The sequence below is a fragment of the Tyto alba genome, unplaced genomic scaffold, assembly GCF_018691265.1.
Source record: "Tyto alba isolate M040663 unplaced genomic scaffold, T.alba_DEE_v4.0 Super-Scaffold_2, whole genome shotgun sequence".
NCBI classification, from domain to species: Eukaryota; Metazoa; Chordata; class Aves; order Strigiformes; family Tytonidae; genus Tyto; species Tyto alba.
In genome coordinates, this window is record NW_024881282.1 from 75,586,620 (window position 1) to 75,603,741 (window position 17,122).

General features: G+C 36.8%; 1 protein-coding gene across 3 annotated transcripts in view; it reads left to right on the plus strand.

The window, feature by feature from the left end:
* The window catches only part of ATXN7L1 (ataxin 7 like 1), a 120,065-nt gene that overhangs the window by 28,467 nt on the left and 74,476 nt on the right, over positions 1 to 17,122 (plus strand). For 2 of the 3 annotated variants that reach the window (XM_032996212.2, XM_032996214.2), the window contains exon 3: positions 14,117 to 14,221. The exons of the other annotated variant lie outside the window; for it this stretch is intronic. In XM_032996212.2, the coding sequence (XP_032852103.2) occupies positions 14,117 to 14,221 (105 nt within the window). The remainder of the gene's footprint in view (positions 1 to 14,116; positions 14,222 to 17,122) is intronic. 3 annotated transcript variants of the gene reach the window in all.

Sequence of the window (17,122 nt, forward strand, 5' to 3'; positions counted from 1 at the left end):
GGACTTGGGAATTGGAAAAATACAGGCAATCATTGGAAAAAAAAAAATATATGTGGCTGAATAGAAAGTGCCCTCTTTAATCTGTTCAGTCAGCTTTTGAATGTTGCAAATTTTTGCTTGTGAAGTCCATATGTGTTATAAATGTCATGACTAATTAGTTTCAGAACATGCTTCTGATTGCTTTGAGATGCAAAGTATTTAGATACTTAGTTACATTTGGCTTTTTTTTTAGCTATGCTTTTGATGAGCTGACAGACCCAGAAATGGGCTATAGAGCAGGTAAACAGCAAATTATCTCATAGTAATTTATGATGTGATTTATTAGACATTAGCTCCGTTTCTTTTATAGTGTACCAGTGATGTTCTGGATCTAGCTGTGATTATGTCTCTTGGCAAACATATTCTTAACAAATTTAGGTATACAGTGGTCAGCAGATATTTAATGGACAATACAAATCATTAACAATTTGGTTTAAAGTAGCAACATTGTAGTAAAAGGTGGTATACACCAAACTTGCACTTTTAGTGGGCATAGCATCTTTTTCTTAGGTCCACTGAAACAACAGGGGGTTTCCTTATTTTTCATAAAGAAATAGTAACTTGATTGTAAAACTGTATGGAACATTTTGGGAGAGGAGGAACTAGATTTGAGTTTTCTGTGAGTTTTCTGGTAACTGAGTTGTGGAATATAAAGAAATACTGAATTTCCTTAGAAGTAATGGATACTGTGACAGCAGTAAAGGCACCCATAACAACACTTGATGAATTGGAAACAGCATATGGATCCACTCTTCCTGTACATGGATAAGCAATGTGAACCAGCATTTTGTAAAATGACATAGGTGAGATTAGGGATTTTGGTTTTTTTTTCTCAATATTTTTTGCTCATTTATTCATCACATTTGTCCTGCACATGGGTATAGGTAATCCCAAGCACAAATACAGGCTAGGTGATGAGTGGATTGAGAGCAGCCCTGAGGAGAAGGACTTGGGGGTATTAGTGGGTGGAAAACTATGAGCCAGCAATGTGCGCTTGCAGCCCAGAAAGCCAACCGTGTCCTGGGCTGCATCAAGAGAAGTGTGGCCAGCAGGTCCAGGGAGGGGATTCTCCCCCTCTGCTCTGCTCTCGTGAGACCCCCCCTGCAGTGCTGTGTCCAGGTCTTGGGGCCCCAACATAAGAAGGACATGGACCTGCTTAAGTGAGTCCAGAGGAGGGACATGAAGATGATCAGGGGCTGGAGCACCTCTCTTGTGAGGACAGGCTGAGAGAGTTGGGGTTGTTCAGCCTGGGGAAGAGAAGGTTCTGGGGAGACCTTAGAGTGGCCTTCCAGTGCTTAGAGGGGGCTACAGGAAAGGTGGGGAGGGACTCTTAGGGAGTGTAGGGATACGATGAGGGGTTAATAGTTTTAAACTGAAAGAGGGTAGATTTAGATTAGATATGCGGAAGAAATTCTTCTCTGTGAGAGTGGTAAGGCACTGGCACAGGTTGCCCAGAGCAGCTGTGGCTGCCCCCTCCCTGGAAGGGTTCAGGGCCAGGCTGGACGGGGCTGGGAGCACCCTGGTCTAGTGGAAGGTGTCTCTGCCCATGGAAGGAGCGTTGGAACTAGTTGATCTTTAAGGCCCTTTCCAACCCAAACTATTCTATGATTTTTCCCTGCTAGAAAAATTAGAAGAGTATACTAATTAGTCATTGTCTTAGAAATATTTTCTTGATGTTTCTATATTATTAAACTTTTATTATAATAACAAATTATTGTTGTTATAATGAACTGGACTAGAAATCTGTGAACACTTAATTTTTATAGGACTTTTTCTTAACTCTTAATAATTTATGTTCTTAATCAAAAAAGCAGGGTTTCTCTAAAGAATGCATACCAAAAGTTTTATTTGAAAATATCAACAGACTATTTGCTGTAATTATATATGCCACTTGAATATGAAAATGTTCCTGTAAACATTATTAAGACTTCTTTAATTAGTCTTTGCGATAGCATCCCAATTGTCACACACTGCTTCTAAAACATACTGAAAGTTATCTTATTCATTACTTGTTCTATAGGCATAGTGAGATCCCAGCCAAAATGAAGGGCCCCATTGTGGCTGCAGTGTATGGACAAATAGTAAGAGAATACTGAAAGGCTGCAATCTAAACAGGCAGGGCAGACAAAGAGCATATTATCCTGATTTTAGAGATGGGATACTGAGGCACAGAAAAATCTAATCAGGGTCATGCAAGAATGTTGTTTGGGAGTCAGGAATTAAGCCCACTCTTTCCTTCAGGCCAGTTGTACTGCCTTAAACCAGAGTCGCTCTTCTGCAGAAGATAATACAGCTTCACAGGCTAGCGTGTGAGTGCCAATTGTATCTTGCTGGGTGTTTATGAAGAAAACACCAGTTGGAGGATTAAAGTCTGTTTCATAGAAGAAATAGGAGTGAAGGGGTTTTTCAGTTGTGGGATTTTTCTCCTGGGGACTATTTCACTGCATAGATAACATATTTTTATTAGTGTGCATTGACAAGAAAATGGAAGAAGAAAACCTGCAATCCTTGTAGTACTTCATTACTAGCACTGCAAATGATGGACTTACTAAAATATAGTGTTACAAATTAATTGTATTTAAAAGATTACTGGTTTTTGCTCCACATTCAGTAGTCTCTAATATGGCTGTATTCAACATTTCCTTAAAAAAAAAAAAAGTCAATAAAAGAGAAGTTATTTTCCTTTAAAACTTTATTTTTCAGATCCCTTAATATTTGAGCACTTAATATAAGATCATTGAATCTATTGTTTTAGCGAATAGGGAAAAATAAGGAAAAAGCACTTTAGTACTCACCCTGAACCACTGTGAATATGGTCTCTAGTACAGATGTACTGTTGTGTAGTTTACAGGTAGTTTATTAATACATTTTGGTTTCAAATATTTATTTTGACTTGCACAACATAAAGCTTCAAGTCTTTGCACTAAGTCCATGTAGAAACTGCTGATTTGAAATCAAGTACTAGCATACCTACATCATTAGTAAATATTTAATGATTATTGTGCTGTGATACAGAAGACAAATTTACAATAATTTATGCGATCTTCTCACCTCTTCAGCCAGCCACAATCAGAAGCAACATTTATGGTGAACTGAGACCTAAATAAATTTCCCTGGTCACTCTGTTCCTCAGCTATTCTAATAACCTCACAAGAGCTCATTTTATTGTTTGAGGTAGATGGCTAGCAACTGTGGACTGAATTTGAACATTACAATATATTTGCAAGATTTGCTTTGGAGTAGAGAAAGACCTGCATTTTCTCCAGAATGAAAATTCCTGGATTTTTATTTCTTTTAAAAAGTCTTAATTAGTTGTCCTGTAAGGAAGAAATATGTACATGGAACAGGTTTTTTAAGTAGATGTTGTTGCTGGTCCCACTGCAGTAGCGCATGCCACTGTCATGTGAGACGAAGTATTTCTGTGTCAGGTTCTTGCAGCAGGCTTGGAAAGCTAGAGTCTTCCATATACAAAGTCAGGAGAGGGTGATAACAGTTGCAGCTCTCCCCCAGTTTTACGTCATGACAGCAAGTTTGTACATGGTGAATATTTTATGTTACTAGTATGCTGAATTTAAACATGCTCATTCTCAACCTTTTTATCTTTTGTTTCAAATGCTGTGATCTGATCACCATCTCCAGACTAAGCTTTGCTGCTCACATAAGCGTAGCACAAAATGGGATCAAACCAAGTGCTGACCAAGAAGCTCAGAAAGAAAGATCAGTCTCATAACAAAAAGGACAGGGAGACTTTGTAACAGGGAAGCTTTATAACAACCCAGCTGTGAAGAGAAGCAGCAGACTGGTATGCAGGGTGTTAGCAGTGTTCTTCCAACTAAATCTGCCTTCAGAGAGCAAAATCTAGGCAGATCCAGGTCCACTGTTACTAGTCTATAACCTGCATTAATACAGGCTCGGTAATAAACCACAATAATTTGTATATAAACAACTTCCTGAAAGAATAGTTGTTCTCTCTTACCATAAAATAGGTAAGTTTTCCCATCCATCAAGCAAAGCTGTCTCCTTCAAATTCTGCAGGTTTTGTTTTGAAGGACCTTTTTTCCACTCCCTGAAACACTGTTTGCCTTGTTGGCTGGATTAGTGCCAGTCTTGACAGTCCTGGAAATCACCTGTGTTTGGATGGATACCAGTACAGCTGTAGAAGTATAAAGAAGGTTGTCTTCATCACAGATAGAAGGGAGGAACTCTCCTTCCCCATTAGCATTCTTAGCCAAACTCTTGCCAGGCTGTCAAAAAGCTAGGTCTATGGTAAGAGTATTTGAATGGCCCATTCCAGCAAAAGATTCCCTAGTTGTCACTAGTACTGTGTTTTCACCTCTGGCTTTAGACAGACGAATATAATTGGATTTTCAGGATTATAATGACATGCAGCAGTCCAATATGCTTTTCTGAAACCCATTAATATCTCGGGCTCCAACAAAGGTTGCTCACTCCACTAATGAAGGACAGCAATACCAAGCTATTGCCTTGTGGCAATCATCAGCTGTTGTAATGCCAAAGGTGAAAGCTGAGAAGGGGTCCCAGGTACATTCAGCATAACCTGAGTATTTCTGTAGCTTAGAAATATATGAAATACTGAGGAAAAAAATTAAAAAGACCCCATATATTTCAACCAACATTGGATATCTCCAGATTGTCACCTTACTACTTCTGCAGGACCAGTATGTTCATGTTGTTCCCTTTCCTCTTTAGTTGATTTGCCTAGACATCAGAAAGCTTAATCATTTTATGGCAGAAAATCAAAAGCTGAAACACTGTGTATTTCTTTGAGTTACTGTAGTTAACTCACAGACCTGACATCTCTTCTTGTGTAAAGGTGTGCTCTCCCAGCGGAGAAGCTGCCAGAGTCCACCTGCTGTAGAAGTCTGTCAGAAACTATGTATGCAGTGCAACCCTCTAACTGTTGCTAAAGGTCAAACATCTACTTCAGGAGAGCCATACATCAATCTGAGCTGAAATTTAGTCTCATCATCCATGAAGGATACTACTTGAGCTGACAGGTCTCATTTGCAGCAAGACTTCTCTTGATACATGTTCAAGGAAGAAAGAATCATTCTGTTGCTATATAGTGGTTCATGGAGACTCTCTAGTCAAGGTGCATGACATTCACTTTGAATTATGAGGGAAATCAAGATGATTTCCAGCCATTCCTCTCCTTATCCCTGCCTCTGGGAAGCTGAGAAATCAGAAGTCTAATGCAGAGACTGATAACCCTCCTGCACATTCGCTATCCTTTGTATGCACACCTATATGCAGCCATGCTCACCCTCTAAGGTTTTTGATAGTGATATATGTGAGCATCTAAAAGAAATCTACTGTTTCTGCAGGGTAAGAAGGTCTCCTGATCAGGACTTCTTTGCCATCCTCTCCATACTCAGGAGTCTAGGGATGGTTATGCTGTATGTTCTACAATGGGATGTCACCTCAGCTTCTGCATACGGAGTGCATAGTCAGAATCCTTATAAATAATGTATCTTTTAATGTTTCCTTGCCCTCAGTAATTTAATTTTTGATGTTATTTAATAATACTGTTGCTGTCCTGAAGATTTCCAGACATAAGCAAGATTAAATTTGTAGCTGGAGGTGATATCTTTAATTAGACTAACGGTAGCTTGTAGGGAAAATAGAGACATTTTGGGGCACGCATGTCCTTCAAACCAGACCTAACTGTTTACCTGTTGGTCTAATTGAAGATACTGTCTACATTTACATGACTCTTCTAGCTTGATTTTAAACGCATGAAAGTCTGTTTTTTCTTTGTATTTTGCTCACCTTGATTTTTGAGGCAAGTTGTACAATTTTATAATTGTAGACTTTGTAAGCAGTTGCTCTAGTTCCTGGAATATGTTGTTATATGTAAAATGGGAGGCAGCTTGAAATTCATGTTCATGAGGAGGATGCTCCTTGAGATAGTGTCCCTGATGTGTAATCTAATAACTAAAGAGAAATGTAAGAACAGTTACAATTTTGTAGGTAGTAGTGTGATGTTACCAGAGTTGTTACAGTTGCCTGGTGCTCATGCATTATGGTTACTTACCTAGGTAAAACTAAAGATTGTGTAATTGAGCAATGGCCGTTTCAATGACACAATGGATTTCATTGCCTGTCACCCTGCTAGAATGTATTTGCCTTGCCTGTCAGCTTTGTTTCACACTCCAAATTCTTCCATGCAGACTTGCAAGAGAGAAGCCAGTACAGATCATGGCCAAGGCAGTGAATAGTCTCTCTTTGCAGGACCATCCCCTGTCATTCCAGCCCTGGGCTGCAGCAGTCAAATGCAAATGTTCACTAAACTTTATTAATGTATTTTAGCAGCTTTAATGTTTGTATTTGCCCCGTAGTTTAAACTCTGATAATAAAAAATTAAAAAGAAAGCTTTAACCAAAATTCTCATAAGCATCCAAACAGACCGCAGTGGTATATGGCCCTCTCTTAATATGCACTGGTTTCTTAGTATTACCTACAACCTTCACATCAGAAACGAGGAGGCTCTTTAAGTGAATGACAGGCAGGAAGGCCAGTGTATTCAGCAACTGAAAAGGTAAAAGTTAATCTGGTTACATTGCACAAAATAACTCAAAAGTTAAATGGTGAAGTGGGATCTGGTTTTAAAGATAATTCAGTAATCTGAAGTGTTAGAAACCTAAAGAATTATGTAAAAGGAGATGATATGCTTCTGGATTTTTTAATGCAGTACAAATTAATAAATTTGTTTACTGCTATCTTTAACTGAGAGCCAAGTAGCTTTGTTTTTACAGAGCTTCCTTCGGAGCCAAGTGTCTTCCTTTAATATTGCAGATACCTGTGTGACAGATTTCGGCTCAAGCTAGAGAGGCACTGCTGCTCCACAGCAGTTTTAGCTGGTGTTGGTCCTGTTGTTCCTCCTGCTCCCCAGTTCTGGGCTCTGCATTTCCTTCCCCTCACTTAGCTAGCAGTAGCGTTCATCAGGCTCTGCAGGGCAGCTCATGGAATTAAACTCTAAGAAAACCTTTTCCTGTTTGTTTTGTCCTTCCTCTTGTTACTTTGCTTCTGGTTCAGAGTTGTCTTGAATGTGACTCCTTGTGTAATCAGTTAATTGATGGTACAAGCAAAAGGGAGGGGCAGTAATATGAAGCTTGGAGGGGAAAAGGAGCATACCAGTGCCTAACTTCGATCAGTTTAAATTCTTGTGGAACTGCAGCCTGACTTACTGTTGAAACAGAAAATTGCAAAACATTTATTTTGAATGTCATACAGTGTTACAGAAGGAACTAAATGCCTTTGCAAACACAAAAGAATAGCTGAGCACTTTACTAGTTATTTGGTGTTGGAGGCTGTACTTTATCTGAGTTGTGTATGGGGAGTGAAATAAGGACTCTATAAGCAGATGAGCTGTCTTCTGCGTACTCCAGGAGGTAAGGGGCTGTGTGCTTCCATATAAGCAAGTTTTAAGAAGTAGGTTTTTCAAGGAGAACGGACTTATATTAGCTGTTGTCTTATCCTTTAGATACCTGAAGATGTGTAAAGCTGAGATTTCTTGGTGTCATATGTATTCAGCATACTTTCTAGACCTGTGAGTTTTGGATTTACTCTTCCATTATTCTTCTGATATATTAATCTGGTAGCCCAGACAATTCTGGTCCTTTGTTGCCAAATTATTTTAGATTGGGATGGCAAATAGCCTACATAAATTTTGTAGAAGTCTTCAGAATTGTGGAAGAAAAGCTTTGTCACATTTTCCCATCTTGTTTCCTTTTTTCTTTTATTTTTCTTCATATATAGTGTCTTATGCAAAATAGTAATGTCAGTGATGTGTAGCTTGCTTTATAATCCCTTCCAAACTGATTGTTGGTACGAAAGGTACACAGATACTGTTAATCCACAATATTTGTTTAGATTCCCAATTATTAACTTTTTGGTTTCTTCAATACTGTTTCAAAATGCCTAAGTAAGGCAGTGTAGTACAAAATCCTTCAAAGTCATTGGGGTTAGTATTTCCTGTATAAACTATAATTAATGAAAAATTCCCATCATTCTTTAGGATTGCCAGTACCCTCATGATTACTATAACCTGGGAAGCAGCATACCATTCAAAGTTACTGGTCGGGTTTAAAGGTGTCATCACCTTGACTCTTTACCACACTGGCTCTTATTAAGTCTATTTGCTGGTTTTGCTGTTTTTTCCCTGCATTTTTTTTTCTTCATCAGTGTTGAGTTTCATTTATTATTGCTGTTGTTGAAAAGTCCGGTATTTCTGTTTTCTTCTCAATAATTGCTTGATTTTTTTTTTTTTTTTTTTTTTTTTAGCCCTCAGAATCTTCTGTTCCTTGTATTAAGACCCAAAGGACATCAGTCAGGATTTATGACAATTGTGTTTGCCTCTGTTAGTTCTGTCCTGAATATTTTAATTTTAATTTTTCCTCAATTGCGTGGTCTTTTCAGTCATGACCTGCATTTTTGCATCATAAAATAAATGAGCTTTGAGCATTACTTTGTGGTTTTGACCCTGAAGTTGGCTATGATTTTAGTAGGAGCTTAGAATAAATGATATCAAGTGATCTCTTTCAGTTTAAATTGTTCTGTAGTTAATTGCAACTGTGACTCTGGCATTTTCAGGGCTAAAATGCAATTTATACCAGCTAACTAATACTGAAGTAACTTACTGATTTTTGTGTAAAAAAAGAAAACTAAAGGAAAACCATAATTGGGGGAGAATAAAGCTGATGTTAAATGGAAAGACTGTGACATTTATTTCTAAGAGAAAACTATCCTGTGTATGCAAGCGTGTTTAACTTCTGTCTGAGTAATAGCTTGAAGATGTCTTTTTATTGTTTCAGTTTCAAGTTTCAATTCACCATTCAAATTATTTAGTTTTTAAAGTAATCTCAAATGTAGAAGTAATCTTGTGCACTGAAAGATTTTGCGCATTCCTCCATTTTTGAATGATGAATGGATTTGTCAATTCTATGAAACGAGGGAAATATTGAGCACATTGCTAGACACAGAGTTTAAAAATCAGTATCTCCAGGATGTGGACAAACCACATGGATTTGGTTTTCTCCATCGACATTTTTGCCATTGCCTTTTTTTAGCTTTTCTTTATTAGTTTTAAACCAGTGTGTCTTGAATACTTTTTTTCTCTCCCCTCCTCACTCCCCTTCTCTCTCTTTACACATAAACATCAGTAATATTTTTCAAAGTAGACTTTGTGTGCATATTTAGTGGAGCAACAGATATATAAGAGAATGTTTAAGGTGTGTATAATTTATAGCAAAAGATCATAATTAAAAATCTAATTTCCCATGGAATATTCTGAGGTCTTACTGTTTGACAACCTTAATTCTGCAGTGGAAGAATGTTTTAAATTATTTCTAGCTTGTGTTTTATTACATAGTTGGATGTAATTGATTATGAATTATATAATAATAGAGAAGGAACCTTCATATAAGTCATCTGGCTTTGCTTGTTACTAAAAAGAATTCCTTTGTGTGTGTTACTGGAGAAGATGAAAAGTTGTATTTGACACCTGCATTTTTGTGTTCATGCCACAATTTGCAGAAGCAACATTTTCTTTTGTTTCTATGGTATTTGTGTTTTTAATGCACATTTTACCATGCTGATATCTTACAAAACTATGTCATATGACTACAGCTGTCTTTTTATTTGCAAATGTTAGTAATATAAAAACTATAAGCAGAAGTTGTATTTATTTTCCAGGTGCCATAGTAGAGTATACACAAAGTAATATTTGGTTTAAGGTTTTAATCTAGGAAAGTCATATTTCCTACAGTCAGCATTCACTGTCTCTGATTTCCACCTATCTTGCATATTTTTCACATGATATGGAACACTCTTGCATCCTGTTAGTCGAATAGCTTATTTTCAAGCAAGGCTTTTGTTGGTGTACAGTATCAACAAACACAGCCAAAAGATTTCATTCTGGGGAGATGATGATTCAGTACTGCAAGGAGCGTCAAGTACGTACAGATAGCACTTCTGCAAAGTGTCTGGGTACTGGAAAATAAATTGTCTGTTCTTTCTTGCCATCAATAGTCTACTTCAAGTCTACTGAAAGTATCTTCCAGTAAAATGAATTAACTGTGATGGGGCCTGTGGACTTCTTTTACTTAACCAGAAGGGCTGGGCACCTCTTTCTGTCCTAGACTTGAAAATTTGTATTTGCATATAGGGAACAAGCAGCTCACAGGCTCTGGCAGAGATTACCATGCCGCTCTGGGGTGAGTCACGCAGACCTTGGTCAATTTGTTTCCCTTTTAGGGGGGACCCAAGTTTTAGTAGAAAATAAATACTCTTTTCAGTCGCTCTTCTGCCCCTCCCTGTTCTTTTTGTACTTTGATAATTATTTCAGTACTATTTGATAGTCACTCACTTATTCACCAATTACCTGCTGTCTTCTTCAGTGGTCTTACCTTTTTCCATGAAGAAGTCTTTCCTGAGCTAACTTTGGAGAGAGCTGTTTTCTTACCCAAAATTAACCTTTTGTGAAAAGCTTGTCACCATTGCTTCCAACTAAGCAGACAGGGAAGTGAGATTGTTGCCTTCAGAAGATAAATTTTTGTTTGGAGAGGCCATTGTCTTTTTTTGCTGCACGTACAAGGTCTAGATTATCAAATGTCTGTAATCTGATCTAAGAACGATACTAGTGTCCAGAATAACCAGTCAGTCCTGGTCAGTTTGAGTAGGATGTGATAGCATTGAACTATTCTTATTAAAAACAAGAAAGCATGTAAAAAGGTATATAATTGTTTATATTTTCTGCTTTCTTTTTAATACCAAAATTTCCGTGCTTTCTTCATTGTAAATTCTCTGATTTGTATTGCATTTTTAGTATTATGCCTAGTAAAGTGTGTCCCCAGTTGGAATTTCTAGTGAAACAGTATTAATGCTGCATACGATTTTAATTAAAAAGTAATTTATAGATACTATGTGTATGCTTACAAATCATGAGTTTAATCATGAAAACTGATTTGTGCCAATCTTGTTAACATCGATGAACTAATGGATCTAGTCAAACCTGTTTGGACTTGATGAATTTTTCTCTCTTACAAACTCCTGTATACTCAGGTTTTAAATGAATCAAGTTTGAAAGATAGCATTTAATTTTTTTAGCTATTCTGATTCAATAATAAGAATTTATTTGTGTAGTGTGATTCTTATTTCTGATTTCCAACCTATGGTCTTGTGTCCTTGAGATTCTTGGATTAAGTGGACTTTTGACAGGTAGGTAATAATGTTAATTTGTATCAGAAGACTCATATTTATAATAGACACTTACACCTCCACTGGGCTATTTCTAGGCATCTGCAAAATGTAAAAACTTCCAAAGTGCTGCTTTAGAGTGTCACTTACTCTGCATCTGTGCATTGTTTTGATGCTGTTTTGCACAGCAGCATTTTGGTACATTCTTCTACAGGTCTGCACAGTTTCTTTGCATATCAACTTCTGCCACATCAGTATCGTAAAAACTCAAATGTTGCTGTTTACCCTTTAGGTGCAGTGCTGTTTGCCAGGGTTGTGCAGCAAGCTCACAGGTATCAGGACTTTTCCTTCACTGCTCTGTCTCCTTGACAGTGCCTGGTGAAAACATAAATGGTTTTGTGATCCTGTGAATTAACCTGATTTCTTATTTCATCTACATCCTTGGATAGATCTCTCCAGTACTAATAACTTACATATTTTTATAAATTACTCCTTGCAGCCAGATGTCATAAAAGCTCAGACTCTGACCCAGCCAGAGTTCATACACCTCAGAGCTGGGCATATTAAAGGCTAGTACACAGGCTGTGAAGGTTAAATGGACTTAAGGAATTTAAAATGGAAAAAAGTTGTAACTTTTGTGTTTGTAAAGGGCAAAGTCTGTATGTTTTGGTAAGAAGATTGTCACTGGACCATTCAAACAAGAGAAAAAAATGTATTGAGTTGTTGAGATGTTTTAACCATTTTTGAAATATTTCATAACTGTCATTAAATGCGTGTTTTTGAGCTGAGGATTTGTGCCAAATTATATCTGGAAGATCTACTCCTTTCTGTGGAGTTTACAGTGTTGTTAATGAAAATCTGTAGGTTCTGATCAAAAATATCCTTGGCTAAGAATTGCCAGTGTAAAGTGATCACTGACTTATAACATTAAAACAAGAAATAAAATAAACAGGCCAGATGTAGTGCCCGGTTAGGGTTTTGATTGTTTGTTTGTTTTACCAGTAGGGAGGATTTGATTTAATCTAAATGCGTAGTTTTGGCTTCATCAGTACTAATACTAACTAACTACACTAAGAAATTACCAAAGGAGTTTTTACCTCACCACTGCCATTTTTTTAAAATTAAATTGAATGTATTGATTGCATTCATGTGGCTGTAATACACTTAAAGGCTTGGTTAGACCAAGACTAGCAGTGAGAAGGGGTCATGATTTGATTAACCTTTCAACTGTATTTCATAGCCTGGTACGAGCAGTGACATAGAGAGAGGCTTTTGGTTTTCAGGGGATAAAAGAACAATTCACATCATGACAGACAGTGAAATACCTGAAGGTCGGCGGTGCTGGTTTGTGCCCAAGGATGCTTGAATGAGCCTATTTGGATCTACTTGTGATACTGCCTAAATTACTGTGAGAAGGGTGCCCTGTTCCTCTATGGGTTTTTGGGGACTGAAAACACTTTACGCTTCATCATGCCTAGTACTGCCATTATGAGCAGTGGTGTTACTTACACAGCATTACAGGCCTGGGTGGAATTACTTTATAAAAATAGTTCTAGGGCCAAAATGTTAATGAAATAAGATACCTGTTTGAGTCACTTTTTGAAAGACATCACTATTTTTGAAGAAAAATATGACTTACTGGAGAAGATTTAGTTGTTGAAGTCCATCAGTCACAGCTGCTGTTGTGCATGTTTGTCTTCACTGAGGGTCTTCTCATTTTTCCTCCTGTTTAAAAGACACCAGGCTGATAGTTCAATCTGAGTCAGAAGTTGCATTTGTAAGTTCTGTAGTAGGTTTCAGAGGCTGCTGAATAACACTTACGACATCTTTACATAAAGATGTCACTGCCCTGTTCTGAGAGGTAGCATAATTTGTATGGCCTATACTTGGCACGGGGTTACTAATGCAGCAACACTTTCATTAACAACACCAGGCATGGTGACACGATCACACCGAAGTGCATAAAAGTGACTGGAGTTTCTGCCCACTAACCTGAGCTGCGGTGGATGAGTACGTGTGCTTGTTCTTAAGGTATAGCAATGCAGAGTGAAACAAGTTGTAATGTTAGAGCTCTGAGGCCTTCAGTAGTAATTTAAGCCCATTTTACTCTGTGTTTGTAATGGTTTAAGAATGCATGTATTGCATTATGTGTTTCAGCTGAGAGGGACAAGTGCCTGTCATCATCTGACTGTACCCATCTTTTGATTTCATAAAACTCCTCGTGCCGTCACTGAGAAATACCTCATTAACTAACTTTTATCTCTTTGCAGAGTTTTTGTTGGGGAAGCAAGCAGCAGGGTATTTGACCTAGGAGGGACATTTGCACAGAATGAGAAATTTCACGTCATGACATCTTGTTCAAAACAGGGATGATATTCCTGACTGTATTTTAAGCTGTAGGATCCTTGACTTTGGTTACTAGAACTATTTTAAGCAGGAGACTTTCTCTAGCAATCTGTAGTCAAGCTCGGAATATTGTAACATGGAGCATAACCCATGCACCGTGTCTTCTGAAAGGATCTTTAGGCAGAGATTTTAAGAGATACTCTTACTTCTTCAACACTTGACCAGTAAAGAAATTCTTATTCCACTTCTAGGTAGTGAGTGTTAAGACAAAGATGTTGCTGCCTGTGTTCTGACTCAGGCTGAGGGATGAGACTGCAGCATTAGTATAGGTCCTTGAAACCCAGAAAAAAAAAATCTCTTTAACATAGTAAGGAGCTCTTATGGAGCAGTGTATAAATTTGCTTTGTATAAATTAATATAACAGTAGTGGCCCTACAGTATATCAATTTTTTTTCTTAATATATATTTAAAGCATAATTTCTAATTCTTGTATATATTTTTAACTTTCCCACAGATATGCACTTATTTGGCCATTATCCAGCTCATGATGATTTCTATCTTGTAGTGTGCAATATCTGCAATCAGGTAGTCAAGCCACAGGTTTTCCAGTCACACTGCGGTAAGTGAATGTTTTTTTTCCTGAATTACAGTGCCAAACTGGCGTATGGTTCTCTTAAGAATCATTGCATACAATCATGACAGAGGCATTGCAGATATACTTTTCTGGTTATCTTGTGTTCTTTCCACAGAAAATACCAGTGATGCCTTCAAATAAGCGTATTTCCTGTAGAGGAAGTTAAATTAGTTGTTCTAGAAGCTGGGCTTTTCAAGTTGAACTTGTTATACTAAATTAACCTACTACAGCAAATAAGTGCTGTTAGTTAGATACTAGCTAGGCTAAAACTATTATGATGTAACACTGAATTGTCTTTTATCAAAGCTGCAAAGTGAGGGCTGTGATGCTGATCTACATTAACTAGAAGTTGGATGTTATGGATTGTTTTCTGATGGGATTTATGCATAGGTGTATATAGGGTTTATTTTTATATTTATCATAAGGTTTAATTTTTTACATAATCGAGTCACATTTCCTAAGATTTTCTTGAAAAACGTTGATTTGAGAAGCAGCAGAAATGTGCAGATATTTATTTCTCAATTAGTATGGTAACAGCAAGATAACAATTTTTATGTTGATTATTTGTAAGCAGAACTACTTTAGTCAGAAATTTTTGCTTTTGATTAACAAACTACTCTCAAATGTTTCTGAAAAACTTCATCCTAAAGTCTGTTTTATTTATTACTTATCCAGAGATTTATTTGTTGTGTGTCCAGTGGTTTATTTCTGTGGTGGGTTTTTTGGTTTGGTTTTTTGGTTTGGTTTGGTTTTTTTTTTTTTAAAAAAAAGGATTGCAAAATGTGACTGGAATGACTAGCTTTGCATGAGGTTTAATCAAATTCATTATAATCAAATTAATTTGAAGGTGATTGCATAATAATGAAAGGCAGCTAGTACTGAGGATGGAATCAATTAAATACATTAAAGAAAAAAAAAAACACTCAGCAAGATTTTTCTTGCCTGCATACAACAAATAAACTTCACAAATCCTATGCCTCTTTCAGTCTGCTTGACAGCAAAGCAACTCAGTAAGAGGAAAATGTAAGTGGGATGAACAGAAACTATAAAGGTTTATTTACTTTTAAAGACATATTACCAAAATACTGCCTTGGATTTGTAATGGATGGATTGCTAATGACGAACCAGGATCAAGTACATTCATGTTGAAAGGCAGTTGTGATACTCACCACCTCCTTTGGCCTAGATTGAAATAATTGTGAAAAAAGTGTAATAGTGGAATTTAAATCCAGCTTCAGTTATTTTGTGAGTCTTTTAGAGACTTCAGAGGCTTTCGGCTCTGCATATGGTCATAGGTACAGTACATAAGTACTATAAACATTGAACCAGTGCATTAATAAAAGATCTGCTACAGAACAGAATAACCCGTATAACACCTTGCTCTGTAGCTTCCCATGGTTGTGCTCTTTCCTGGACATGACCTTATGGTTTGGGGAGCAGTATGAAAGTTGGTCCTGTTTTCATGTAGGAGGCATATAGAATGATGTTTCTTCTAGATGAGAGTAAAGTAAGCCAGGTTAGAAGGAACTTTCTGAGCTCTTTGGAAGTAACAAGTTACCATCAGTGTTAGTGTGTTGCCTGTAAACTGCAAAGATCCTGTGAGTCACTGCTCTTTTTTCTTTTTCTCTTCATTACTCCATTATTTATACAATTCCTTTTACTCCATCTTCATTAGAACAATCCTGTTACACTGAACAGGAAGTTCAGTTGAGCATTAAATTTCAAATTGTCTGATTTAAGAGCCTAAGGTCAATAAAGACTTTAAAAAAAAAAAACAAAACAAAAAACAACAGAAAACAAACAAACAAAAAACAACAACAAAAAAACAACCCCCCCCAAAAAACAACAAAAAACCCAACAAAATAAAAAACAACAAAAAAACACACAAAAAAAACCCAAACAAACAAACCAAAAAACAACAAAACAAACCCAAAGAATAGACTGTATTAAAAGAAATGTAGAATACTGAAAATAAGTGACCAAAGCTGTTACCTCTTGAAAATTATACTTAATCTAGTCAGACTTGTTTCAGGAAAGGTGTACTGGAATATTGCTGAAAGGCCTGTGAAAGACCCTTAAATGTATAGATAAAATATTTTGCTTTAAAGAAGAAACAGTAAAGATGATATATTAAAACCATATAAAAGATGTTTTAGAAGAGAGAAGGTTTCTTTGAGGTCTTGAGAATTACTGTAAAATAACTAATAATTTATTTTTTAAAAATTAATCTGCTGAAGTGCTACATGTTGCATAAGTGACATGCATCTACTAACCTATAGTTGTTTTCATAAGCAATGAGTAAGATCTAAAGAAGAGTTACACATGGATCTTACTAATTCATCTGTAGTTGCATTGCCTGGCTGAGAAAAAGATAAATATCTGGCATTAGAAAACAGATCAACTGTGAGCTGCTTGTGCGTAACACCCTGGGCATGATATCAGTAGTCCATTGAGAAAAGTCTGGAGAAGGCTTCATTTGAGATATTGGTTCTGGCTGCACTGGGCTCTTCTGTGAAGCAGGAATATTTAATTTTCATGTTTATTTAGAATTTTATCAGCTGTTGGACACAATTAATTTGGTGGATCGGACTTTGTTTAATTAGTTAGGCCATGTAGCAGTATACCTGTAAATTCAATGAAGCTGAACATGCCTGTCAATAGACTTGGAGGTATTTTAGACCATCATATTTACCATAAAATGCATTATTTTAAATTTCTTGAATTGCGGCTTTAAAATTGTAACAAAGACAGTGGAATAATAAACATTAAGAGCCACTACTGTTTTTTTGGCTCTTGAAGGCTGTGTCATGGGGAGTCTTTATTGCTACTGACAAGGACTTGTAGAGATCTATCCCAGAATCTCGCACAAAGTGTGGTTTGTTACCA